At 51.0% G+C, this 26,458-nt stretch overlaps 1 protein-coding gene across 1 annotated transcript in view; it reads left to right on the forward strand.

Annotated features, from left to right (window-relative positions):
• The window catches only part of TCERG1L (transcription elongation regulator 1 like), a 211,501-nt gene that overhangs the window by 41,117 nt on the left and 143,926 nt on the right, over positions 1-26,458 (forward strand). Inside the window, exon 4 of the mRNA XM_030805273.1 lies at positions 10,965-11,150. Within this exon, the coding sequence (XP_030661133.1) occupies positions 10,965-11,150 (186 nt within the window). The remainder of the gene's footprint in view (positions 1-10,964; positions 11,151-26,458) is intronic.

Genomic DNA, 26,458 nt, shown 5'->3' on the forward strand with positions numbered 1-26,458 from the left:
GTCCCAGGAAAAGCCAAATCCAGCTGCTGGTTGGGTGCCAGGTTCTGGAGGCAGGTTCTGGAAGCGTCTCAACAGCTGGTCTGCCTCCGAGCAGAGAAGGCAGTGGCAGAGCTGCCCTCCTGGTATTGCTGAGGCCGGTGGGGTCTTCAGGAAGTCACGATGTGGAGCCCGGCCAATATGCCTCAGTGCACACGGCCCCAGGGTGGGACCTGGTGAGGCCCAGGAGAGTCTCTGGGAAGCCCTAGTCCTCTCAGATGCATCAGATGGACGAGGCACGACTTCAGCCAGCGTGGAGAGGGGGCCTGGCCCCAGCCTGGCAGGGTGGGATTCAGGCCAGATACACTGGAACAGGAATGTCGGCACCATCATCACTGCAGGCTTTTGTGCAGGTTCTGTAAACCTCACCAAGCCTGATCTCTCCCACGACACGCAGGGGCAATGGACATTTGCCTGCATGTGGATATTAAAGGAAGTGTTTGAAAAAAAACATGCAAGCAAACCTCTTTTGCAAGTTTGATAATCAGAGAAGAAGGTAGTGGCAATAACAGTGCAAACGCCAGCAACGGCAACAGCCATGCGGGGCTGGGCATCAAGCACACGCGGGTTTTCTGGAGACGTTGGCTCTGCACCCTCTCCTCAACCTGCCCTCAAGGGAAGCACATGGTTAATTACTGTTTTGCTTAAAATACTGATTTTTATAAGCCATCCTTGTGGGATAGCATTTCTGGCTTATCTCTGAGCTGGCTTAGCAGTTTTCTTTGGCTGGACCTGTCTTATCTCACTGTTTATTTACTCAACTACGGGATTCTCTGTGGTCCTTTGGGGAAAGTTAGTTATGGTATTTATCCATCCACGCAGTGTATTGAGTGCCTGCTGCTCTTCAAACTCAGCTCAGGAGGCGTCTCCGAGGGGAGCAGCTAGCGTCCCCAGGCTCTGGCTGGCTTTGCGCCCTTCCTGGCTGGTGTCCTCAGGCAACTCCTACCCAAAGGCACTCTTCTGCTTGCCTGGGTGCCCACGTTATATCATCTTTCCAGCCCCAGAGCCAGGTGCCATCTGGCTTCATAAATGTCTGACTATGGGGTGCAGAGAAGGACACAGGAAGGAAAACAAAGGAACCCACACCTCTTCTTCCCAACACTGGGCTCCGTGTGTGTTACCGTTGCATGTTTATCGGTAAACGGGCTTGGGTATCCTGAAGTGCGCTCCTCTTGCCTTTGTGATGTGCACGTGGGGTTGCCGTGCTCTGTGGGCTCTCCATGGGTTGTGGGTTTGGTGCGAGCCTTCACCTGCCCAGTAGGCACAGGCACACTTCTCTTTATTGTGCTTCCCTTTCTTGTGCCTTGCTGATAGTGTGTTTTTACAAGTTAAAGGTTTGTGGCAACCCCAGGTGGAACAAGTCTGTGGGTGCCGTTTTCCCAACAGCATGTGCTCACTTCATGTCTCTGTTACATTTTGGGACCTCTCAGTGTTTCAGAGTTTTTAAGTATTGTTATGTCTGTTGTGGTGATCTATGATCAGTGATATTCGATGCCACTATTGTGATTGTTTAGGGGAGCCACAAACTTCACCTGTATAAAATGGGGAGGTTAATCCGTCAATGTCCTGTGTGTTCTGACTGCTCCACCAACTAGCCTTTCCCCATCCTTCTCCCTCTCCTTGGGACTCCCTCTTCCCTGAGACATAGCAATATTGAAATTAGATCAATTGAGGCTGGGCTCAGTAGCTCATGTCTATAATCCGAGCACTTTGGGAGGTTGAGATGGGCAGATCACTTGAGGTCAGGAGTTTGAGAGCAGCCTAGCCAACATGGCAAAACCCTGTCTCTACTGAAAATACAAAAATGAGCCAGGCGTGGTGGTAGGTACGTGTTATCCCAGCTACTCGGGAGGCTGAGGCAGGAGGATCACTTGAACCTGGGAGGCAGAGGTTGCAGTGAGCTGAGATCGTGCCACTGCACTCCAACTTGGGTGACAGAGTGAGACTCCATATGAAAAAACAAACAAACAAATAGAAATTGTATCAATTAATCCCTTACAATGGCGACTACGTGTTTAAATGAAGAGTGGTATGTTTCACTTTAAATCAAAAGCTAGCAATAATTAAGCTGAGTGAAGAAGGTGTGTTGAAAGCTAATATAGGCCGAAAACTAGGTGCCATGCACCAACAAGTTAGCCGAGTTGTGAATGCTGAGGAAAAGTTTTTGAAGGAAATCAAAAGTGCTACTCCAGTGAACAACAACAACAAAAAGATAAGAAAGTGAAACAGCCTCATTGCTGATGTGGGGAAAGTTTTTATGGTGTGGATGGAAGATCAAACCAGGCACAACATTCCTAAGCCAAAGCCTAATGAGAGCAAGCTCCTAACTGTCTTCAACTCTGTGAAGGCTGAGAGAGGTGAGGAAGCAGCAGGAGAAAAGTTTGAAGCTAGCAGAGGTTGTTGCATGCGGTTTAAGGACAGAAGCTGTCTCCATAACGTAAAAGTGTAAGTTGAAGCAGCAAGTGCTGATGAAGAAGCTGCACCCAGTTATCCAGAAGACCCAGCTAAGAGCATTAATGAAGGTGGCTGCGCCAAAGAAGAGATTTGCAGTGCAGATGAAACAGCCATCTATTGGAAGAAGATGCCATCTAGGACTTTTATAGCTATAGAGGAGAAGTTAGTGATGGGCTTCAAAACTTCAAAGGACAGATGACTATCTGGTTAGGGGCCGATGCAGCTTGTGACTTTAAGTTGAAGGCAAGACTAATTTACAATTAAAAAAATCCTAAGGCCCTCAAGAATGATGCTAAATCTACTCTGCCTGTGTGCTATAAATGGAACGGCAAAGCCTGGGTGACAGCACCTCTGTTTCTAGCATGGTTCACTGAGTATTTAAAGCCCATTATTGAGACCTACTGTTCAGAAAAAATAAAAATAAAAAAGATTCCTATCAAAATATTAGGAATGGCAGCAGCAGCCCATCTAGAGTGGCTGCTGCCAAGATGCCAGCTGCAGCAGGGAGGCGCAGCTTGGTCTTCCACTCCACAGAGCAGGAAGGAGCCCAGCCCTCCCTAAGCACCACTGCAGCTGCCCAAGGCCGGCTATGGAGCAGGGCATTCCTGTGGTCTTAGGGGCCTGGGAATCCCTCCCTGCCCCCCACAGGCTCAGAAGTGACTGCTCCCACTGCTGAGCCTGGCACTCCTGGCAGCTGGGCCCAGGGCCTGCAATTCGTTCCCAGAGGAGCCAACCTTGGCAGGGTTGTGAGCTGGGCAGAGGGGAGCCCTGGACCACCCCGAGCATGGGGCCACAGGGCAACTTGTGGCAACATCACCCTTGCCCTGGACTCTGGCATGGGCCTGGCAAGGCCCTGGAGCCCCCACTGAAGTCTGCAAGGAGGTGGACAGGGCAGCAGGACTAGCGGTGGGAGCAGCAGTGGGGTCCCCTGTGCTCCATGTCCCCAAGGCAGCCAACTGTGCCACCTCCACCCTTGCATGGTTGGGCAGGACATGCTCCAAGGCTTGGAACCTCTGCCACAGCTTCAACCTCACACTCTGCCATGTCCTGGGAGCCCATAAGCACCTGGCCAAAGTTGCAGCCAGGACTCATGGGACCAGCCCCAGGAACATCGGGTTCACTTGTGCAGGGGCCACCACTGCGGCAGAGGGAGATGCAGAGAAGGGCATAGCCAGGTCTGCTCACCTTGCAGAGCTGGGACAGGCAGGGGCCGTGACCCCCCTCAAGTTGGCAGTGTGGGAGCTCCCGAGGCTCAGTTGCAGCCACCCAGGTTGCAGCTGTGGGCCTGGGCCTCCCGGTGCTCTCAGAGCTCAGGCTTGGGGGTATCTGCTCCTGCTGCCTGGCCTCTCCCTGCTTCCAGTGCTTACTCTGATCCTAGAGTAGGGTTGGGGCCAAGCCTGAGTGCTGTTGCAGTCCAGCCAGGTGTGTGCACACTCAGGGCAGTGTTCATGTGCAGTGCCCTGCTGCCTCAGATTCTCTGGACTTTGGGCACCAATGAGTACAGGTGGGAGGCTGAGATGGGGCTGGTGGCAACTCAGCACTGGCCTGCGGGTACCCCTGGGTGCAAGCGGCCTGGGCACGATGGGTGGTGGCAGGAGGCAGACAGCCTCCTGGGTGTGAAGCAGTGGGTTCCAGATGAGGCTGCACCTTCAGGCCAGGGAGGACCTGAAGGCTGGGGGCCAGGTTGCCAGTCCTGTGGACTGGAGTAGGGACTTGTGCCTTTTCCAGGCCCTCTCATGGCCGCCCATGGACCAATTGGAAGGCACTTCCTCTCCTCTGAGGCCCATAAAAGCCCCAGGCTCAGCCAGAGCAGAGCAGAGGACAGAGAGGTGCCAGGATGACCAGCTGCATAGAGGAGTTATCTGCTGCAGAGAGCAGCAGACGTAGGGATGACCGGCTGCAGAGAGGAGCTGCCCTCTCCAAGGCCTCCTCTCTGCTGAGAGCTGCAGATGTCCAGTCGACCAGCTGCAGACAGAAGCTACCTTCTCTGCTGAGAGCTGAACACTCATCAGGATGTCCTGCCTGCAGAGATGAGCCACCCATTCCAGGGCCTCCTCTCTGCTGAGAGCCTCTGAGCTGTTCTAACACTTAATAAAGCTCCTCTTTGTCTTGCTTACCCTCCACTTGTCTGTGTACCTCATTCTTTCTGGACTCAAGAAGTCAGACCAAGGTGCCACTGGCCACAGAGGTTTCCAGCCAGAAAAGCAACACCCCAAAGATTTTGTAACATTTTTACTCATTGACAACGCACATGGGGATGAGATGAATTGTTTTCGTGCCTGCTAACACAACATCCATTCTGCAGCTGTGAATGGAGGAGTCATTTCAACTTTCAAGTCTTACTATTTAAGAAATACATTTTGTATTTTTTTTATATATAAGGCTATAACTACCATTAATAGTGATTTCTCTGATGGGTCTGGGAAAAATAAATGGAAAACATTCTGGAAAGGATTCACCGTTCTAGATACCATTAAGAACATTCATAATTCGTAGGAAGAGGACAAAATATCAACATTAATGGGAGTTTGGAAGAAGCTGATTTCAACTCTCATGAATGATTTCAAGGGTTTCAAGACGTCTTTGGAGGAAGTAACTGCTGATGTGGTGGAAACAGCAAGAGAACTAGAATTGGAAGTGGAGCTTGAAGATGTGACTGAATTGCTGAAATCTCAAATACAACTTTAACACATAAGGAGTTACTTCTTATGGGTGAACATAGAAAGTGGTTTCTTGAGATGGAATCTACTCCTGGTGAAGATGTTGTAAACGTTGTTGAAATAATAACAAAGGATTTAGAATATTACATAGACTGAGTTGATAAAGCAGCAGCAGGGTTTGAGAGGATTGACTCCAATTTTGAAAGAAATTCTGCTGTGGCTAAAATGCTGTCAAACCGCATTGCATGCTACAGAGACATCTTTCCTGAAAGGAAGAGTCCGTCGATGTAGCAAGCGTTGTTGTCGTCTTCTGCGAAATTGCCACAGCCACCCCAGCCTTCAGCAACCACCACCCTGATCAGTCAGCAGCCATGAACATCGAGGCAGGACCCTCCACTGGTAAAAGAATTACAGTTTGCTGAAAGCCCAGATGATCTCTAATACTTTTTAGCAATAAACTATTTTTAAATTAAGGGATGTACTTTTTTAGACATAATACTATTGCACATTTAAAAGACTACAGTATAGTGTAAACATAACTTTTGTATGCATTGGAAAACCAAAAAATTCACTTGACTCTCTTTATCGCTATGTTTGCTTCATTGTGGTGGTCTGGAATGGAATCTGTGTTATCTCCGAGGTTTGCAGGTAGTCAGTTCTGATGGTTGTCGTGACTGAACGTCACCCTTCACAAGGGCCTTGAGCTGGGCAGACGTCTTACAATAATACCAGGGCCTCTTCTTTCAATCTCATCTACCAATGATGTAAATCATTCTGTTGATATGATTATTAACTTTCTACCTTCACTGATAGCATTCAGCTGACTCTGTGAATGAATCAGAGGGTTAAAATTTCATATGGAACCATATGATCTCAGAGCAGGTTAAAAAGTATATTTTCGAGTTTATTTTTCTTAAAGAGACAGGAAAGTTTCCTTATTTATTTTTCTGTTTAGTTGACCCGTGATTTTTTGCAACAAAATCACATGGTGGTAAACATATTTTCTCACTTTCATATACAAACCACACTCACCTTAGTATCTGTTTATTTTAAAACACCATTAGTCACTTTTTCACTCATTGTTAAAGGCCATCTTCATTTCAAACAACAGATTGAGTTCGTTAAAAAAAATTGACTTGGTGGCTTCTCACCAGGATTGTGAAGTTTGGTCCTGTCTTCTTAATTAAGTTCTCGGCTGGAACAGGCAAGAGTCTGAAGTCGGAGGACATGTCAACTCCCCGTTCTCTTTCCCCCACTGACCAGCACACAGATCTAGAGCCAGAGCAATCTACACAGACGTGGGGTCCTCTCGTTGTCAGGGAGCCCTGAACAAAAGGCTCCTGCAGTTTTAGGGGCCCTGAAGTCATGGAGTTGGGAAGGACTTGGAGTGGGAATTCCCTGGGAACTGAGTCAGAGCATAGAGGTGGGTTTAAGCTCTTGCCCTCCCCCACCAACAAGGAGGTCTTAGCAGAGGCACCTGGAGGGCCTCTGCCTGAGGCCCCAGATAATGAGACCTGAGAATGAAGGTGCCCCTGAGATAGGGGTGCAGATATGCTGGGAGTGTGACTGGCCCCAGGGCCCCAGCCTTTCCCTGCTGCTCCCTCAAGCCTGCCATGCCTGGCTAAGCATGAGCCGGGTGTGGGATGCAGCTTCCCCCTGAGACCTGCCCAGTGCAGCCTTCAGGTCAGGCCCAATGTACCATGCTCAGGCTTTGAACCAGAAGCCCGACTCCTCGGGTGCAAATCTGTATACTAAGTACCAAGCTGTATGGCTTCTCTGTATCTGTTTCCACCCATATCACACCGTACAGAGATCCAACCTTTCCTTCCTGTGGGTGGGTGGTCCTGGACAGCCCCTCCCTGACCTGGGAGCCCACAGCTTGGGCCTCATCACAAGCACTGCTGCACCTGTGCTCTGGCAGGGCTGCTAAGTGGCAAGGGCAGGGTGTGTTGCCCCAGTCCCTCTCTGCTGGGTAGGAGGAGCTTCAAGGATGAGAGTCAGAGCATCCCCAGCAGGAAGGTCAGCCTGGGCTGAGACCAGGGAGAAGCTTCTGGGTGGGCAGAACTCGGGCATTGGAAAGGGGTGCGGTAAGGGGGTGCAGGGGGGATGTTACAGTGGCCTGAGGGGCTTTGCATGTTTACAGCCCTCCCTCCGTCCCACCCACCCATTGCCCTTCTGGGGCTCCCAATGGTTCCTGGGGTTTGGAAAACTCCTCCAGGTCATTCTGATACCATCTTTTCCTTCCTCAACTGGAAATAACTTCCCAGCAAGGACTTTTAACTTTTGCGCTCACTCAGAGGCCCCCTAAGCAGGTTAAATTTAACCACTAAGTGGTTAAATTCCAGTGGAAACAGCTGTGGGGAGGCAGCATGCAAACAGAGATCCTAAGGGGAGAAGCCATTGCTAATAAATTTGTGTAGGGCTTTCTAGTGCATCAAAACTTCTGGAAAATTCCCTCCTTACACTGACACATGCACTCCCCACATGCTTACACTATTTGGACCCTGCAATCTACTGCATAGCAATAAATACAGAAATGAACCTGTTTGCAGACAGTTGTTTATGTTGTTATCTATCAGAACAGCACCTATTATGATGGGGGTGGGTAACAATATGGCAAATGTATGCGGCATGTCCCTTCCTTGGGATACAAGGCTGTGGTTCATAGTGGGACTTTTGAAGGCCATTTAATGATAAAGGAAGTGTTCGTTTTTTAGCATCTCATGAAAAAGCTACAGATCTGGTGTGATTGTGATATGTTTCCAACACAGCCAGGCCAAACGACTGCAATATAACAAAAGATGGACAGTGTTCAGTGGGGGAGTTCAGGAGGGACTTTTTATCCGTATAATTACTTTATCTTATAAATTTTCTAAAGTGTTTTATTATTAAGATGACATTTTGAATAGTGGTTATTTTTTTCTGACTTCAAATCTGTCTATGGCAACAAGTAGATTCCATGACATACTTTTTAGAAAAGCCGACATCCAGAACACCGACATCACTAAATGCTGATTGAGGATGTGGAGCAACAGGAACTCCCATTCGCTGCTGGTGGGAATGCAAAATGGCACAGCCACCGTGGAAGACAGTCTGGCAGTTTCTTAAAAAGCAAAACACACTCTTACCATAAAATCCAACAGTTGTGCTTCTAAACTGTGGCACATCGTGATAATGGAGTATCATTCAACAATAAAAAGAAATGAGCTATCAAGTCATGAGAAGACATGGAGGAACCTTAAATGGATATTGCCAAGCAGAAGATGCCAGTCTGAAAGGGCTACATAGTATTTGGTTCCAACTGAATGGTCTTCTGGAAAAGGCAAAGCTAGAGAGGCCATAGAATGATAAGCGGCTGCCAGGGGCTGGGGGGAGGGAGGGATGAACAGGTGGAGGCCAGGGGAGTTTTAGGGCTGTGAAAATGTGTTGTATGATACCACAGTGGTGGTACAATGGCTGTGAAAATGCTCTGTATGATCCTACAATGCCTCTGTCCAAACCCATAGGATGCACAGCACAAAGGGTAAACCCCAGTGAACACCGTGGCCGTAGTTAATAAGGTGCCATTGTCATCTCATGAACTGTAACAAACCCACCACACTGATGCCAAATATTCACAACCAGGGGAGTGGAGGCATCTATTAGGGAACTCTGTCTACTTTCTACCCAATATTTCTGTAAACCTAAAGCTGCTCTATAACAAATTATATTTAATTTAAGATATCTGTATATGCTCATCATAGGCAATTCCAAAAGAAAGGAGAGAAAATTGGCCATAATTCTGCCATCTAGATATGTTCATTATCACGACTTTCTTCTATTTTTTAACCACATCTGACATCATAGTGTTAAGTACCTCCTATATGCCTCCAAATTTCCAGCTCTAGCCTGGATGTCTTCCTTGAAATAGGGACTCTATAGGGTATGGCACTGAGCCCATCTGGAAGCGAATGCTGTCCCCTGCCCGTCTGTTCCCATTAAAGCAGGCAGGATGAAGACATTGAGATGAGACTCAGAGCTGGCCTCTCCACCGCTCCACAGGCTCCGCTCCCTCCTGTGGCTCGCATCACTTGGAGTAAAACCCAAGTCATCCCCTGCCTGTGTCTGCCGGCAAAGCCTGGCTGTCCCCCAGCCCCCCACTTCCTCATCTCCCTGTATTCTGTGCCTTGAACACTGCACCTCATCCCTGCAGCTCCTGGAAGGCACCACACAGGCACCGGCCACAGGGCCTTTGCATGCCTGCTTCTTCTCTAGGGGTCAGCAGGGCGCCTTGCCTTGCCTCATGCAGACTTTTACCTATTTTTTGCTTCCCAGTGAGGACTTTCCTGGCCACCCTGGTCACAGTTGAGGCCCACACACCAAGGCTAGATGCCCTCTCCCTGCTTTCCCACAGTGCCCACCAGCCTGGAAGGTACAGAAAATCAACAAGAAGAATGAACACCCTGCCTCTTCCCTACCCAGGAGGAGCCTTCCCCAAAGGCCAGCCTTCCCAGTGTTTTGTACGCTGCTCTGTCCCAAAGAGCTAGAGCTGGAAAATGCCTGGCACTTGTCAGCTAAATAAAGACTGGTTGACTGAATGACCATACATTGTAGGAATCTATATGATTTTTGGCCTGTTTTACTTACCTACTGTATCATGAGACATCGCTGTGGCACTAACGATCTTCCTTGATGTGACCGTGCTGACCATTGACCGTCCTGTGCACAGCGCACCATCCTTCGTGCAGCCGTCCAGCTTTTGCTGATATTTCTAGCTCCTCATTCTACACCTGTATCCTAAGGCACTGGGCATGTGGGTGGGTCACAGGACAGGACGTGCCAGATCAAGAGTTGTGAATTATATCAAGGTTTTAAAAACATATTTCCAAATTTCTGTCCAGAGCTGGCCAGACTAAGCTTCCACCATCCATGTAAAATGGCACCTACAAAATACTTCTTAGATACCACATTTATGTGGGGAACTGAGGAGTCTTTTAAAAGAAAAAATGTTTCACTGAAAAGACAGAGGAAGAAGCAAACTTTCAGATGCGTCCATTGACGTCAGAAAAGATGCCCAATTCCAAGCCTGCAGTCTGACTCCTCTCAGGAAGCGATCCACGCGCTGAGCTGGGTGTGGGTTTCTCCCCTGCAGCAGCTTGTCTGGTGACCGGCCACTCCCTGCAGGGCCCAGCTGAGCCTGATGCCCTCTGGAAACCTCTCTCCACCCTCTCCCTGCAGGGCCCAGCTGAGCCTGGTGCCCTCTGGAAACCTCTCTCCACCCTCTCCCTGCAGGGCCCAGCTGAGCCTGGTGCCCTCTGGAAACCTCTCTCCACCCTCTCCCTGCAGGGCCCAGCTGAGCCTGGTGCCCTCTGGAAACCTCTCCACCCTGGCCCACAGCTGCCCCTTCTTCCAAACCACCCCCCACTTTTTTATGTGGCACTCCTGGGCCTTCACTGGCTTCTGCTCCAAATCACTTCGTGCTGTTCATGGTCCCTTCTGTTTAGGTACTTAGCACACTGGCACCAGGGACAAGCGGTTTCTCTTTAAGCCACCCAGGTCCTGGCTCGTCCCCTGGTGACTGTAAGCCTTGCGGCTCACTGAGCGTCTAACGGCCCTGTGTGTGCGCCGGGTGCATGTCAGCGTTTGACTGATGGAGAACTCATCAGAAGCATATGTTCTGCGGACGGTGGCACATACCATGGGCTTCCATTAAAGAGGGGTAGTGCCCCCCTCCCTTGTTTTCTGGGGGCTGATATCGTGTGGTAGCGAGATGGGCATCTGTCACCCATGGCCCTGGGCGTCCCCTTGCTGACCCTCTGCGTCCCTCTTCCGCAGGTGGCTGCCATAACAGCCTTAAGCCGACCAGCAGCCCCGCCATCGCCATCGCCACCGCCGCCGCCGCTGCCATGGTCTCCGTGGACCCTGAGAGCCTCCGGGGCCCGTCCCCCTCCAGTGTGCAGCCGCGCCACTTCCTGACCTTGGCACCCATCGAAATACCCCTCCGGACGTCTCCCTTCTCAGGTAGGCTCAGAGTGCCGTCCCGACGCCTGGTGCTGCCTTAGCGAGGGCGCGGAGGCTTCCTGGTTAGATGCCACTGGCCTGGGCCCAGGCGCTGTGGGACCTGAAGCCCGGCTCCGGTTGAGGGAAACATTCGGCTGGGGCCCGTTTGGGCTTTGCTTGACTTCAGACCCTGCAAATGGACCTGACTCCACTGAGCCACCTTGTCAGGTCCACCCTGGCACTTCCTGCCATAAAACCAAGGTGAAAGTTTCCGTTTGAGGAAATGAGACTTCTTTTTACTAACTGGAATTTAGGGGGAGTCATGCATGCATCTGGGAGTGCAAGGACCCCAGGAAGTTGTGATTTTCTTGCGGGGGAGGTGCAGGCTGGTGTGCTGGAGTGGAGCCTGGTGAGTGAGCTCAGAGCCAAGCCTCGTGCCGCTCCCCCCAGGCCGCCCACTTGGCATGCCTTCTGGTTCTGGGCTGGACACGGGCTGGGGTCCCACCCACCGTGACAGCCTGGAGTACGAGAGGCTTGGGCTGCCACAAAGGCATTTGAGCTCATTAATGCAGTAGACGTGCTCCCTTTCTGAGATGTCCTCAGGGCAGGGGCCGGGAGGGTGGCCATTCTGGTGTCCTGAGAGGTGTGAGATGCATTGATGAGGCACTTGGAGTAGATGGGAGGCCCTGGGTCCCATCTGCAGCTCTATTGTCCCTACATGTTCACAGGCATGCGTGTCTGTCCATTAACTGTAACCTGCACGCTTCATGACCCAGACATCCTTGTGAAATACCTGTTTCTTCAAACTTAGCAACAGCACCATTAATTTGGAATGACAGTGCCAACTCCCAGGAATTGAGGATTTACTCTATTATTTTGGTTTTAGTTCTTCGTGTGAGATGGTAAAACTTGAAGGGAAATTCTATGGAAGATTGTATTCATATCATTAACTGCTAGATTACCAGTAGCAGGAAATGTATCACTAGACTGTGATAGACACACACACATAAATATATACCTACTAGTTTATGGTAGAAAGACAAACAGCCTAGTTCCAGGACTTTCCAATTTTTGGAGTGTTTGCAGTTTGTTGACTTTGTTGCTAGTAAATCTAATGTGGTCTTTTTCAACAATGGACCTTCGGCGTTTGCTATTTCTATGCTGGCTTGATGAATTAGTTGATAAGTAGGATATTGTATTCTCAAGATCAAAATCGTATTTCTATTTCAGCATGTCAGTGAACATGCATTTAGGGCATGATGGAGAAAATAAATAAAACACATGGATAATCTCCATGTGGAACATAAATTACAGCTGTGTCAAGAATTTGGTTAAACCTACCAGTCCTTTGACATGTATTAGGGGTGACTTACTGTTTTCAGAGGAAAATTAATCTGAGAACCAAAAGCTATGTACCTCAGAGGCAGCTTCACTTTCCGTGTATCTCTTACATGATTTATAAGGTGACATAACAATTAGGCATCCTCTCTTATTTGCCTTTTATAAGGTTCCATGATCAAATTTGCTGTAATGCGCATTCAGTTAGAACGAGGCCAGCACCAACGTTATCTGTCCTGTAGATAACTGGAAAAATGGACTGACAGGAAGATGAAAGGGGCGTTACTCAGAAGGTAGCTCCTAAAATTGCCTTCCCATTGCTGGAATTGATCCATCCAACCTGGAAACCCCGCCCCACAGGAGGGGGTGCAGGTTGAAGTTGAAATACCATCAGGAGGCTGGGTATCCAACCTGGAAACCCCGCCCCACAGGAGGGGGTGCAGGTTGAAGTTGAAATACCATCAGGAGGCTGGGTATCCAACCTGGAAACCCCGCCCCACAGGAGGAGGTGCCGGTTGAAGTTGAAATACCATCAGGAGGCTGGGTATCCAACCTGGAAACCCCGCCCCACAGGAGAGGGTACAGGTCGAAGTTGAAATACCATCAGGAGGCTGGGTATCCAACCTGGAAACCCCGCCCCACAGGAGGGGGTGCAGGTCGAAGTTGAAATACCATCAGGAGGCTGGGTATCCAACCTGGAAACCCCGCCCCACAGGAGGGGGTGCAGGTTGAAGTTGAAATACCATCAGAAGGCTGGGTATCCAACCTGGAAACCCCACCCCACAGGAGGGGGTGCCGGTTGAAGTTGAAATACCATCAGGAGGCTGGGTATCCAACCTGGAAACCCCGCCCCACAGGAGGGGCTGCCGGTTGAAGTTGAAATACCATCAGGAGGCTGGGTATCCAACCTGGAAACCCCGCCCCACAGGAGGGGGTGCAGGTCGAAGTTGAAATACCATCAGGAGGCTGGGTATCCAACCTGGAAACCCCGCCCCACAGGAGGGGGTGCAGGTTGAAGTTGAAATACCATCAGGAGGCTGGGTATCCAACCTGGAAACCCCGCCCCACAGGAGGGGGTGCAGGTTGAAGTTGAAATACCATCAGGAGGCTGGGTATCCAACCTGGAAACCCCGCCCCAGAGGAGGGGGTGCAGGTTGAAGTTGAAATACCATCAGGAGGCTGGGTATCCAACCTGGAAACCCCGCCCCAAGGAGGGGGTGCGGTTGAAGTTGAAATACCATCAGGAGGCTGGGTATCCAACCTGGAAACCCCGCCCCACAGGAGGGGGTGCAGGTTGAAGTTGAAATACCATCAGGAGGCTGGGTATCCAACCTGGAAACCCCGCCCCACAGGAGGGGGTGCAGGTTGAAGTTGAAATACCATCAGGAGGCTGGGTCTGGACCGGCGATGAGCAGGTCTGAGGTCTGAGCTGTGAGCAGCGTGGCCCAACCCAGGCTTCACGGGTGGGTGCGGTGCTGACAGGGGTGCCCCTGGTGAGGCCTCCATTGGGAGGTGGGACTGCCTGGCAGTGCTGTCCTGGTGGCCTCCTCTGGACTCGGGGGCAAGGCTGTCATGCCCATGAAGAAAACCATCCTAACATGTCCCTGGAAAACCAAGACTTGACGGAGATGGGATAGAGAGCTGGTCCATCCACACCATTCAGGCTGTTTTCTAAATCACCGCAAGAGCCCCCCAGAACAACAGGAGCAAGGCGTCGTCTCTGCTGATGGGCGGTCTCAGCGAATGCCCAGGCAGCCCCCTAGGATATTTCTGACACCCTTTAAAATAGATGAACTGGGCAGGGGCAGGACAAGGATGAGCTATCCCATGGAGGGGTGGGTGGAGGGAGTGGCCCCTGCCTGGTGGAGAGGAAATAGAAGGACATCAAGGCAAAGCAGGTGCTGATGGACTCAGAAGAATACAGCTCACTCCAGTTTGCTCTGTATTCAAACTGATTTTATAAAAGGATGTGACCTTTAATTTATCTACAGAAGAATAATCCTGTTTTTATTTGGAAGATAAGTCCCACTTTATATAAATGAGCTTGACCGTTTTACTTACATCCTTGACTTTGATATAAAAGTCAGTAACCTCAGAGCTCCACGTGGTTTATCTTAATGGTCCCCAACTGGAGACAGTTCTGCACCCCGGAGGGTATTTGGCAGTGTGACTGTCCATGCGTTTTGGTTGTCATGACTTGAGGGTTGCTACTGGGATCTGGTGGGTAGAAGCCAGGGAAGATGCCACAGTCCTACAATCCCCAGGCAGCCCCTATGGTAGAGAGTTATCTGGCCCAAAGTATAGATAGTGGCTCTGTGGGGAAACCTGGGTTTGTATCGTTAGAACTCTGCTCAAGGCACCGTGAAAAGCTGTCTGGGTACCCAGATAAGCTCATCTGGGAGAGTTAACGTGGCACTACCCTGACCCTGAAGTAGCAGGCTCGGTGTTGGAAGGAGCCCACAGTCATAGAGGTTGCACTGAATTCGGTGCCTTGCACTAGATTTAGCTTAACTAAGGTGCCACATAATACTTACAGAGCCCGTGACCAGGTCCAGATTCAGCCGTGAACCGGGCTTCTCTTTCAGAGTGGTGTCAGCACTGGCGGGAAGGCTGGTCCCTGCTGCCCTCCCAGGGGACGGGGTGTCCTTTGTGTCCCTTGGCCTCTGCTTCACGGGGGTCTGTTTACCAGGCTGGCCCCTCCCAGGCAGCGGTCTCCAGCAGAGGCTGCATCTTTCCATCCCCGCCCTGCCTGCACCCAACACAGCAACTCCCCTGACTCCAGGGACATCGCTCCCTTCTGTGCATTGACAGGCTGGGCAGAGCCTGCTCCTATTCCACTCACTCACAGAACTTTTCCCTTCCTTCCTTTCTTTCTTTCTTTCTTTCTTTCTTTCTTTCTTTCTTTCTTTCTTTCTTTCTTTCTTTCTTTTCTTTCTTTCTTTCCTTTTCTTTTCTTCTCTTTCTCTTTCTTTCTTTCTTTCTTTCCCTTCCTTCCTTCCTTCCTTCCTTCCTTCCTTCCTTTCCTTCCTTCCTTCCTTCCTTCCTTCCTTCCTTCCTTCCTTCCTTCCTTTCCTTCCTTCCTCTTTCTTTCTTTCTTTCTTTCTTTCTTTCTTTCTTTCTTTCTTTCTTTCTTTCTTTCTTTTTCTCTCTCTTTCTCTTTCTCTCTCTTTCTTTCTTTCTCTCTCTCTCTCTTTCTCTCTTTCTGTCTCTCTTTCTTTTTCTTGAGATGGAGTCTTGATCTGTTGCCCAGTGCAGTGGTGTGGTCTCAGCTCATTGCAACCTCTGCCTCCTGGGTTCAAGTGATTCTCCTGCCTCAGTCTCCTCTGGAGCTGCGATTACAGGTGCACACCCCCATGCCCAGGTAATTTTTGTATTTTTAGTAGAGACGGGGTTTCACCATGGCCAGGCTGGTCTCGAACTCCTGACCTCAAGATCCACCCACCTCGGCCTCCCCAAGTGCTGAGATTAGAGGCATGAGTCACTGTGCTCAGCCAAAGTGATTCTTCTTTTAAGAAAGACAGCATTTATTTGTAAAATTTGGCCCACCATGACTGAAGTGTCCAGGCGAGAAGAGTGAAATATGAGTGAGTACTTTCAGTCTCTGGCAGAGCAGGTAACTACCAAACAGAGATTAAAAAGGGCCATCTGCCTGGGAAGCCATTTGCCACCTGTCCTTTGCTTCCAGAACTATTTAATGGTTTAAATGTAACATTTTGTCCTGCCACAGAACAGCTGGGAAGTGACTGTTTTTTGTTCTATCAGTAACTTACCTGCCAAGCTACATAACAAGTCAGAAAGTCTCCAAGCCGGAATTCTACCACGCAGCCTTTCATGTGGCTGTCGGCTTTCCTCATTAGCAAAGTCTGCAGATGCTGAAACAGATTCTGTAACAACAGTAATTCAGACATTTGGGAAAAAGGTCTTTTTTTAAATCATCCAGGAATTGTTTCCTCCTCCACTGTAATCAAAAATGTCATAATACATATTAACATTTTAAAGATTTTCAGAGACAAAAATACTGTAACAACATAATTGCTTATACCTCAATATTCTTGAAACTCATCGGGCGTGTGTGGGAAAGAGGTGTTCATTTCTAATGGAGGATTGAGTTACCTCTAGTGGAACACTTACTGGATTTAAACAAACAAACTAACAAAACCCCTTTGTATAGTTTGTTACGCATGATAAGTGAATTCTTACTGAGAATGCAACTACAAGTATCTGAGCTGTCATTATTACATTTAGGCGTATAAGGTGCAGACTTTCCCATTGTTGGGCTCTGAGGAGGAGAGCTGCTTTCACAGGGAAATCACTCCTATGAGCGAGGTCTGGCTCACTCGTCTAGAAAACGGTGCTCCTGGGACCTCTCGTTCTTTCTGAGCTGCTCCGTTCCCTGTGCCTTCCCTGAGAATCACCCTGCACTTTAACTACGTTAGCCATCTCTACTGTTAGCTCCAATTCACCCTCTCTTTGAAGAGAAAATGTGGAAATATATCATGCACGCCACAGCATGCCTAAGGTTATGTTCAGCGTAGAGAATACTAATGCAATAGAAACCCAGTGCCTCCCTCTGAGCCTGAGAAACGTGACGTTCCCAGTACCCCAGCCCCCGCCCCCAGCCTCACCTCCTGCTCACCCCAGAGGTCACTGCTCCGCTGAAGATGTGCCAATCATTCCTTTGCTATTTTTAAAGATATATGTTTACCATATGCATATGCATTATCTCTAGACAATATATTGCATACTTTAGTTTTTGTTAATTTCACATACATGTTAACATAGTTTGTGCATTCTTCTGCGATGGCCTTTTCACTCAGATATGTGCTTTCTTTAAAGTCGTCCCTGCTGGTATGTGCAGTGGTGGTACCATCATGTTCACTTTTCTGCAGCATTTGTTTGTATGAAGTCATATAACACCTTGTCCCCTCTGCCAGTGGGGGATGTTTCCTGCCACCTGAAAGGTCAGACTCAGTTGTCCCTTCCTTCCTGCTGGAAGCACTATCCTCTCAGGACTCTCTGAAGCCACACCCTGCTGGTGTTCCGCCCGGGGCATCTCTGCACGGATCTCTGGAGCCCGGTCCCTCCTCTCCCCCCATGTTCCATGGATAAGAATGAGGCCGTCTCCAGCCCAGCCTCTGCCTCCTCCTGGAGCTCTGGGTTGTTGGATGCAACTACCTCCACTTTCCAATGAACCCCTCAAGCCTCACCGCTCTATAAGGAAGTGTTGATGTCCCAACCCATGCTTCTGTTTATAAAAATCAAAACAAAAACACTCGTTTCTCGGTCTTTCAAGTAAACCTTTTTCACCCCCTGCCACAAAGACTCTCCAGTTCAGTACATTGCCCTAGATGTGCCCAGGAGTTCGTGCCTCATACCAGAGGTCGTCCTGACGCCTCCTTTTGCCTGATGCCTCCTCTCCAGCCCTTCGGCATTGCTGTCCTCCTCCCAACCCACACCGAGTCCACGGTGCCTCCTCCTCTTTGCCCACCTTCCTAGTCCAAACCAACAAGATCTGTGGACTGAGGCTCTCGCTAGTACTTCTGCTTCCACTCTGCCCTGTTTTCTGCAGAGGAGCCGGAGTTCACTTCTCAAGGACCTTTGTCAGGCCAAGCCTGCCCTTGCTTACAACCCTCAAGGAGCCAGGTGCAGGGGCACCACCTGTAGTTCCAGTTACCCCAGAGGCTGCAGCTGGAGGATCCCTTGAGCTTGGGAATTAGAATCCAGCCTAGGCAACATAGCGGGACCCCATCTCTAAAAATAAATAAGTAAATAAAAATAAATAATTAAATCAATACTGACCTATGTACATATAGATATTTAAATCCAGTGATTGCCTCTTATGGAGGTTAGAACAAATCCCAACTCCTCTGGAGTCTGGGGTCACTGTCTGTGTGACCTACCTGCACACTTACTTCCTGAGCAGCCCTCCATTTGTCCCCCAGGCCTGATGGTGCCTCCCCAGTCTGTGAGGCCAGGGCTGCCCCAGGGCCTTCACACGGCCGGCCCCTCTGCCTGGACCCTCTCCTCCACCCCCTGGTGTCTCATGTGGCCGGTGGTTCCTCCACTGTTCAGGCCTCAGCTCCAGCACATGGCCTGAATCCTGCCATCCTGAAGTGGCCCCTGGAATGAACTCCTTCTCCTCACTGTTGTGTTTGCTTTTCAGCATTTGTCATCGCCTGCACTTCTCTTCGGTGTCAATTCCTGGCCTATTTTCTCTCCCCCACTGGCATGTCAGACCATCAGGGGCAGGGTCCTCCCATATCTAGTCACCACTGAGGCCCTGGTGCCAGGAACAATTCTTGGGACAAAGTTACCTCTCATTGACTCTTTGCTGAATGAACAGCATCCAGCCAGCCACCCCTGTGCACTGTGGTTAGGACCCTCTTCAACGATTCTCTGCGATTTTGGTCGACAGTTCTCTGTGTTCTCTATGAAATGGGGCAGAGATGGCTGCCCTACTCCACAGACGTTCATCCCACACCCACCCAGCCCAATCCTAACAAACAGACAAACATAGTCAGAAGCGTTCAGCACGGTGGAATGCCACATCACCCAGCCGCTGAATGTGCTGGTCAGCTCAGCATTAACCGGAATCTCTGATGGGAAGCTCAGGCAGAGAGTGAAGTGATCGTGCCCCAGTCACCACAATCTTTAGGGATTTGAATTTCCCAGAATCCAAGATTTTCAAGCTGAAAGGCCTGTGGACTCTGGGCAACCGATTCCATTACTTAAAGCTGGGGGGGGAGCAGGGTTGAAGGCCACTGAAGACCAGTTTACCTAAATCCCAATACAAGTGAGGGGCAGAGTGAGGGTGGAATTCAGCAGTCCTTTTCCAAGGATTTTCCCAGAATGTCCTTCTTCTGCACCATTGTCAATCCCACCCACCGGCTGTAATTCCTGTCCGTCTATGGAGCCACTGTGCTAAAATCAATAACCCAGTGGCTGCGATGGTGGCCGGGCTCCTGACACTGAAGGGACACTGGATAACTTCAGCTGTGCCCGCCTGGCAGGCACAGGCCAACAGCCCGTGAGAGGCTGGATGCCTGCTGTGCCGAGGACCCTCAGGGAGAGTCTGTGACCAGCCCAGCAGAGAAGGAGCTAGGGCTTCACTCAGGCACATGGCGGTACGTGCTGCCATCCCCGGGGGTCCCTGTGGCCTTCAAGCAGGGACCAGATTCAGAAGTGTGCCTGGAAGGAGGGTGGGGAAATAGTTGGTCTGTAGACAGATCAGGGAGGAAGGAGTCACCCATGGCTGCTTTAATGAAAGCATCGTGCAAGGAGACTGGTCACTGTGCAGATCATGTTACTGTAGCCACAGACAGGACATTGTCATGGTGTACTCACTGCAACAGGAGCAGCAGCTGCTTCCCAGTCCAGGCCACTTTATTTAATTTGTGATGACAGCACTGTTGGGAATAGTATCCATGGTGGGTGGCTGTCAGAAGTGGGGAGAGTGACACGTGTTTCAGGACTCGGTGGAGGAGGCGGTCCCTGATGGGCGCGCGTTGGAGATGGCTGGTCTGCAGCTCACGCTGGAGAGTCTTCCGGTCCCAACACTCAAATAGACCCCTTTGGTGCATGAATGAGATCCATGCCCTAGGGGAGGATGGCCTGTGTTCAGGAGTGTGTAGTCCTGTGTTTGCCCAGGGGTCTGGATGGGGGAAAGCTGACATTCAGGCACATGTTCCATCCAGGGATCTGGGTGAGAGAAAGCTGACATTTTGCTCTCCATCCTTAAACTCCTAGACACCGTGTGGGAGTCGCTCTGAACAAACATCCCTAAAGCAGCATTGGTGCTTCAGAGTAGCTCCAGCTGTGGACAGCTGTGTGGCAGGTCCTCAAACAGTTACACACAGAGTTACCGTGTGACTCAGCAATTGAAATCAGGGTCTCAAACAGATGTCTGTCTGTGCACCCATGTTCATAGCAGCGTTATTCATTTTTCCACCAATGGTGGAAGTGATCCAAGCGTCCATTGATGGGTGCATAGATAAAGAAAATGTGGCATATCTATATCGTGAAATATCATTCAGTCTTAAAAAAGCAGGATTGCTGGCACCTGCTGCAGCAAAGATGAATCTTGAGGACACGATTGTCAGTGAAACAAGCCTATAGGATTCCACTTATCTGAGGTCCCCCATCGGATTCACAGGGACAGACAGTAGAAGGGTGGTTGCCAGGGACTAGGGGAAGGGGAACAGAAAGTCATTGTTGAACCAGGATAGTTTCTGTTTGGGAAGGTAAAATAGTTCGGAGTGTGGATGGTGGTGACGGCTGGCATTAAGTACTGCAAATGTGTTTCATGCCACTGAACTGTATACTTCAAGATGGTTGAGACAGTAAATTTCATGTTATGTATATTTTACCATAATAAAAACAATAAGAAGGAGGTGTGTCCTCATATGCACATGAATGAAGTTTATTTGAGGGACCTTGGAGAGGGTCGGAAGAACAGCATTAAGTAAGAAACAGTGAAAACCTCTTACTGCTTATACCCTTCATGGTGCCTTCCGTTTCTGCATCTCCTTTGATCAGCTCTGCTAACAGCCTTTCCAGCAACCGGATTTCTGGCGACATCAGCAGTCCGGAACACAGCAGAAGCTGAGCTGTGAACAGGAAAGGAGGCCCGGCAGCCTGGGTGAGGGCGGCTGGTGCAAAGCGCATGTGCTGTTCTGGAGGTGGCTGGCAGACTGGGTGGGGTCTGCAGAGAGGAGGAGAGAGCAGGGCCTGGGGGCTGGCCCAAGGTCTGTGACTGCAAGGATTTGCAATGAAGGAAGCAGCAGAGGGAGAGGGGCTGTTCTGAGCTGGGCTGGGAGGAGGGGCAGGGGGGAAGGGGGCAGAGAGTCAGGACTGGCTCCCAGCACAGGCAGCCCAGTGAGCTAGGGTTGCTGGCCTGGGCAGAGGGGCATGGGAGAGGTCAGGGCCACGGCAGAGCTCCAGGGGAACGAGGAGGTGGCAGCGTGGAATCTGGACCCCTCTGCTGTCATCATGTTTCCTGGAATTTCTCAGTGTCTTGAAAGGGGCACCATACACCAAAGATGAGTGGGTTCCCTGAGACGGACCCACGGCCTGAGAGTGTGATGATGTTTGGACAAGCCAGAGAATTTGGCTGGGCCTCAACTCTCCCAGGCATGAGCCATCTAGAAGCACAGGTGGGAAGCGGAGCCCAGTGTCGGTGGTGAAATGAGAGAGCTGCAGAGGGAAGGACTTTATGTGTCTGGCATGTCCTATGTCACAGGGAGCCGTGAGAAAGAGGAATGTGGCTTGGGAGATCGCCCAGCTAAGGAGACCCCATGTGTCAAATGCTCTGCGGGCAGCTGAAAGTTTAGTCAGTGTTGATGACCAGAAGGCTGAGTGAGCTCATAGCAGGCAGAACTTCTCACTCCCTAAGAAGTCAACTAACAGGGCACTGGGCTCCCGGGCTAGGAGGAAGAGAGGCGAAGAGGGTGCTTTAGGGCAGGCCCCGGGCAGGCGCCGCTGTCCGTCAGTTCACTGTCACATCCTTGCTGTGGCTCAACACTGGCTCCACTCACATCTAGGCAAGCAATGAGTGACGGCCTGGACTCGGTTCACAACCCACGTGTGTCTCCTCAGGATTCCCTGCGTTCGTGGAATGAGATTCCCCAACTAGGATATGCCGGCCACCTTTCCCTGTGGAGGGTCTGATGCTATTAAAATGATGAGTGTTGACTTAGAACCCCGAGGAAAGAAGTGGAGAAGCATAAATAAGAAAAGGACAATAGCCCACAATCCTCCACCTCAACTGAAATCTGCAAACCTCTCAAAGGCTCCCGCTCGGCGTGTGAGTGACAGATTAGCCTGCGTCTGTGAGTCCACATCTCGTAGGAAGCACTTGTAATTTCATTTTACTTCTTTAAGATTATGAACCTCCAGGCCACTTGCAGAAACCCCACCCAGTCTCAGCGTCTGGCGGTTCTCCGTGGACGGCCTCTGGGAGGATCTGCACGGGGGCAAGGTGGGGTCTGCCAGCCCCCGTCAGGCGTGCACGCAGCATGCAGCTTCATGTGAGTTGGCTGGGCTTCCGCCTGGTCCGTGGTACCTCCTTGGTGCCCTGTGACTCAAATCATGCGGCTTTATTCCTCCAGGGTGTCCCTGGCTGCCCCGAACAGTGTTTGCTCCTGTGTTCTTTCTGAATGCTGGGGCAGGTGTGTGCTCCTTTCAGGGAGCAGAGCTTTCTTTGCTGGGAGGAGACAGTGATTTATTCTGTGCACAAGCAGAGAGTGCTTTCTCTCCCCAGGTTCTTATTTGCCAGGCGGAATGCTTCTGCTTTCCTGCAATGATTTGAAAAGGAGGGGAACACAGCCTTGGCTGCTCAGGTTAAGCACACCAGTAATGTGTGAGCCAGCGAGTGTGGCTGTCACACCCATGGAGCTCCCAGCCACGCAGAACCAGGAGCTTAGGAGCGGGAGAGCAGATGCATGATTCCAGTTTTGACTGGTGATGTATAGTTTGAAAGTTTGCACAAGTAGAAAGAAAGCTTACTTCTGAGGCTTTCAAAAAAGAACGAAATTTATAATAATTACAATAAAAAAAGAAAGAAAGAAACATGCTGCTGGGCGGTAAGGACCCCAGCGTGTGTTTGCCATGGCTGGAGAGGGCCACTGTCCTCCAGGGACTCAGGGATGCGCTTTAAACAGCTGCTGGGGACCGAGCAGAGCCACAGTCAGGGCCGTGGAAGCTCCTACGCTGGGGTAGCTGGGTGGCTTTCCAGAGCTTGCTGTATTCCCTTTGTTTTTCTTTCTGCAGCAGTGATATTGCCTCTGCTAAGAAGGCAGGAACAATCACTTATATCTGCTTCAGACAATGGACTGTAGCACCATGCGAAGAGTAAACCTGAGCTTTGTAAATAAATCATTTTGTCCCAGCCCCCACCTGATGAATCCGTCAGCCGCCCCACTTTCGCTGAGTCCCTGCTGGATTCCCAGCATTAGGCTGGGTTCTGGCTGTTTACAAGTGAGCGTGAGAGGAAACCTTTTCCCTTAGGAGGACTCAGTGCCCCAGGTCAGCTCCATCACATCCTGCTTCTCCCCGGGGCGGCTGGTCCTGCCGAGGGCTGGCCTAGGGCACCATTCCAGGGATGGGCATGACCTGGAGGGCCGGGCACCCCCAGTCAGAAGCCGACTCTGAGACAAAGACTGGATGCGAGCACCGGTTGGGGGGACTGTGATGGGAGCGGAAGGAGCCTCTGCCAGGCATGACACCCCATGGAACCGGGGGCTCAGCTCTGCCGGAGACTTGGGCAGAAAGCCTAGCGCGTGTTGAGAGTGTCCCACTCAAGGAGCAAAGCTGTGTTTTTCCCACTGACTCTCAGCTGCATGTATTTGAGGGCAGCACGGGGGCTCTCATTCCCTGTGTTCCTGCCTGTCCCAAACTGGGCTAAGATGGCCCTCCAGCCAGACACAGGCCAAGGCAGAGACAGTTTAGAGGGTCACGGGAAGAGGCCATAGGCCTGTGTGGGGGAGGCAAGGCTATGGGAAGGTACTGGGCACCAGGTGTGGCTGATGGGTGGAGTGTGGCCCTCCGAGCCAAGGAGGGCAGAGAGAGAGGGAGATCAGCCTGGTTTGCTTTGTGACTTGACCTCTCTCAAGTTCATAATTTATACGGCCTCAGTGCTAGGGACATGGAGACCTTTCTGTCATTGTCCTGGCTCTGACATTTCCTGCCAAGGCCTGGGTCCAGTCCTGGATGGCATCTGTGTCGTGTGTGTGTGAGTCGTGTGTGTGTGTGTCCTATGGGTGTGTGGGTGTGAGTTTATCAGTATGTGTGTCGTGTGTGTGTGAGTTGTGTGTATGTGAGTAGTGTGTGTGTGCATGTGTGTGAGTCATGTGGGTGTGTGGGTGTTTACCAGCGTTATGTGACTGTGTGTCGTGTGTATGTGAATTTACCAGTGTGTGTATCGTGTGTGTGCATGTGTGTGTGCATGCATGAGTCGTGTGTGTGCATGTGTGTGTGCATGCGTATGAGTCATGTGAGTATGTGGGTGTGAATTTACAGTGTGTGTGAGTTTACCTGTGTGTGTGTGTGTCAGTGTATGCATGTGTGTGTGCGTGCGTGTGCACCTGAGTCATGTGGGCGTGTGGGTGTGAATTTACAGTGTTTGTGAGTGAGTGATTTGATTGAGGCCATGGCAGGAGGCAGGGGAGAGGTGGTGCTGCTGGTGGTGGGGATGGAGAGAGAGCCTTGTTTGAGAATCAGGTTCGAGAATCATTTGGAAAAGGGTAAATGGACCAAGTGTGTGAATTGATCAAGGATGGACGATGGGGACAGAGAAGGGAAAGCTCATCTCCTCTAAAATCTCTTGGGTGTGCTGCCGCCATTGAGGGTGGTTATTCATCCAGGGTTCTTTTCACCACATCTGTTCTATCTTGTCCTTCTCACCATCTGATAACTCCTCTGCCACAAAAGTCTTATCTCACGTTCATAAGTCCCAGGGGCTCGACCAGGGGCGGGTCTTGCTGGAGTTCAAGGATCATTTGGTTCTTGACTGAGGACACTTAAGGAAGGAGCTCCTGGGGACAGAATAGGAATTAAACACAGCCTGGGGCTGGTAGGTAATGCTGATCTACATATGCCTGTTTCAGAATGTGATAATGGTATAAAGAGAGGTGAGGATATAATTTGCTGTGGCGAATGTGTAAGACTCGAATATCTAATATTCAATTTGTAGTAATTAATAGAAACTAGTGTACATGTGCAAGCCACTTTGTGTCTGCCCAGCACAGGGTACCTTTGAGTGGGCACAGCGTGGGCAACCACCTCCCGTCAAAATGTGCTCGCTGCTGTGTGTGATGTGGATGTGTGTGCATATGTGTGTAATTCAGTTTACTTCCCTGTTTTGGGATGGCACTGTGGCACCTGGGCTTGGTGGCTGCTGAACGAGCTGGCATACTCCCCTCCCTACACATCTCACCCCACCAGCTTGGGAATCTGTTGCGCCGCAGCTCCGGGGTCGTGGGTGAGAGGGTGCTGGCTATTTGGTTTGAATTCTGAGTCTCATAGTCCTGTCCCCTGAGTGTGTGACCCCCAACTCTATGCTCCTGGCAGGGGGATGCCTTGTGGGGGTGTGGCTGGGAGGCCGTCTCACACCTGGGGATACCCCAGCCTCAAGGCTGGAAGGTGGCTGCCCAGTTCCTCCTCTTTGGACCAAGCTCCTTTGCTACAGACTTCTGCTGCAACCTTGAGTGGCCCCAGAGTTCTGGCTCAGACAGGCACCCACCACCAGAGGAGGAGCTCCCTGTGGGGTGGGGTGGGGCAGGGGAGGGGGAGGAGGAGACTCATAAGCCCCTAACTTGTCCTCTGTTTTTTGCCGTCCTTCTCCAACTGGGAAATGCCTCCGCTCACCATAACTTTCCACATCCTCGTGGAGACTGTAGTGTGCCATCCCAGTCATGTGGGGCCTGCCCTGCCCACCTTCCAGCCTCCATCACTGGGTCCCACCCGGCCTGGCCAGCAGACCCCTCCAGGTCCAGCATGGCCACCCTCTCCAGCACGCATCTGCCCTTCTTCTCTCCTCACTCAGCCCTTCCTGAGCCTCTCGGCCCCCAGCCTTCCCTCATGGTGCTCGCCATGCTTCTGGCTAACAATTGCTCATCCTCCAGCACTCTGCTGGTGCCACCCCCAGAAAGCCTCACTGAGTGCAGCCACCCCTCTGCCACTGTCATGCACGAGGTGCCATCTCCCTGCTAGGCTTTGAGCCACGCGGCCTGGCTGAGGTGCAATCCCCCCTCCAGCCAGGGGATGGGCCCTGCACCCAGGAGGTGCCCAACCAAGGCTGTGGCTCTCGTGAACCCAGCAGGGCTGGTGCTCTGTGTCTCACCAGAGCCTCAGTGCTTCCAGAGGACCCAGCACTTGGGGGGCTCTCGGCCTCTGTTTACCCCGTCGTTCTCGTCAACTCAGCCAAGGGCCCTGGGCCTTGCTCCCTGGAGCTGCCTGCTCTGGGAACTATTCCCACCTACACTCCCATCCACCCG

This window comes from Nomascus leucogenys, chromosome 3 (genome assembly GCF_006542625.1).
Source record: "Nomascus leucogenys isolate Asia chromosome 3, Asia_NLE_v1, whole genome shotgun sequence".
Taxonomy (NCBI): domain Eukaryota; kingdom Metazoa; phylum Chordata; class Mammalia; order Primates; family Hylobatidae; genus Nomascus; species Nomascus leucogenys.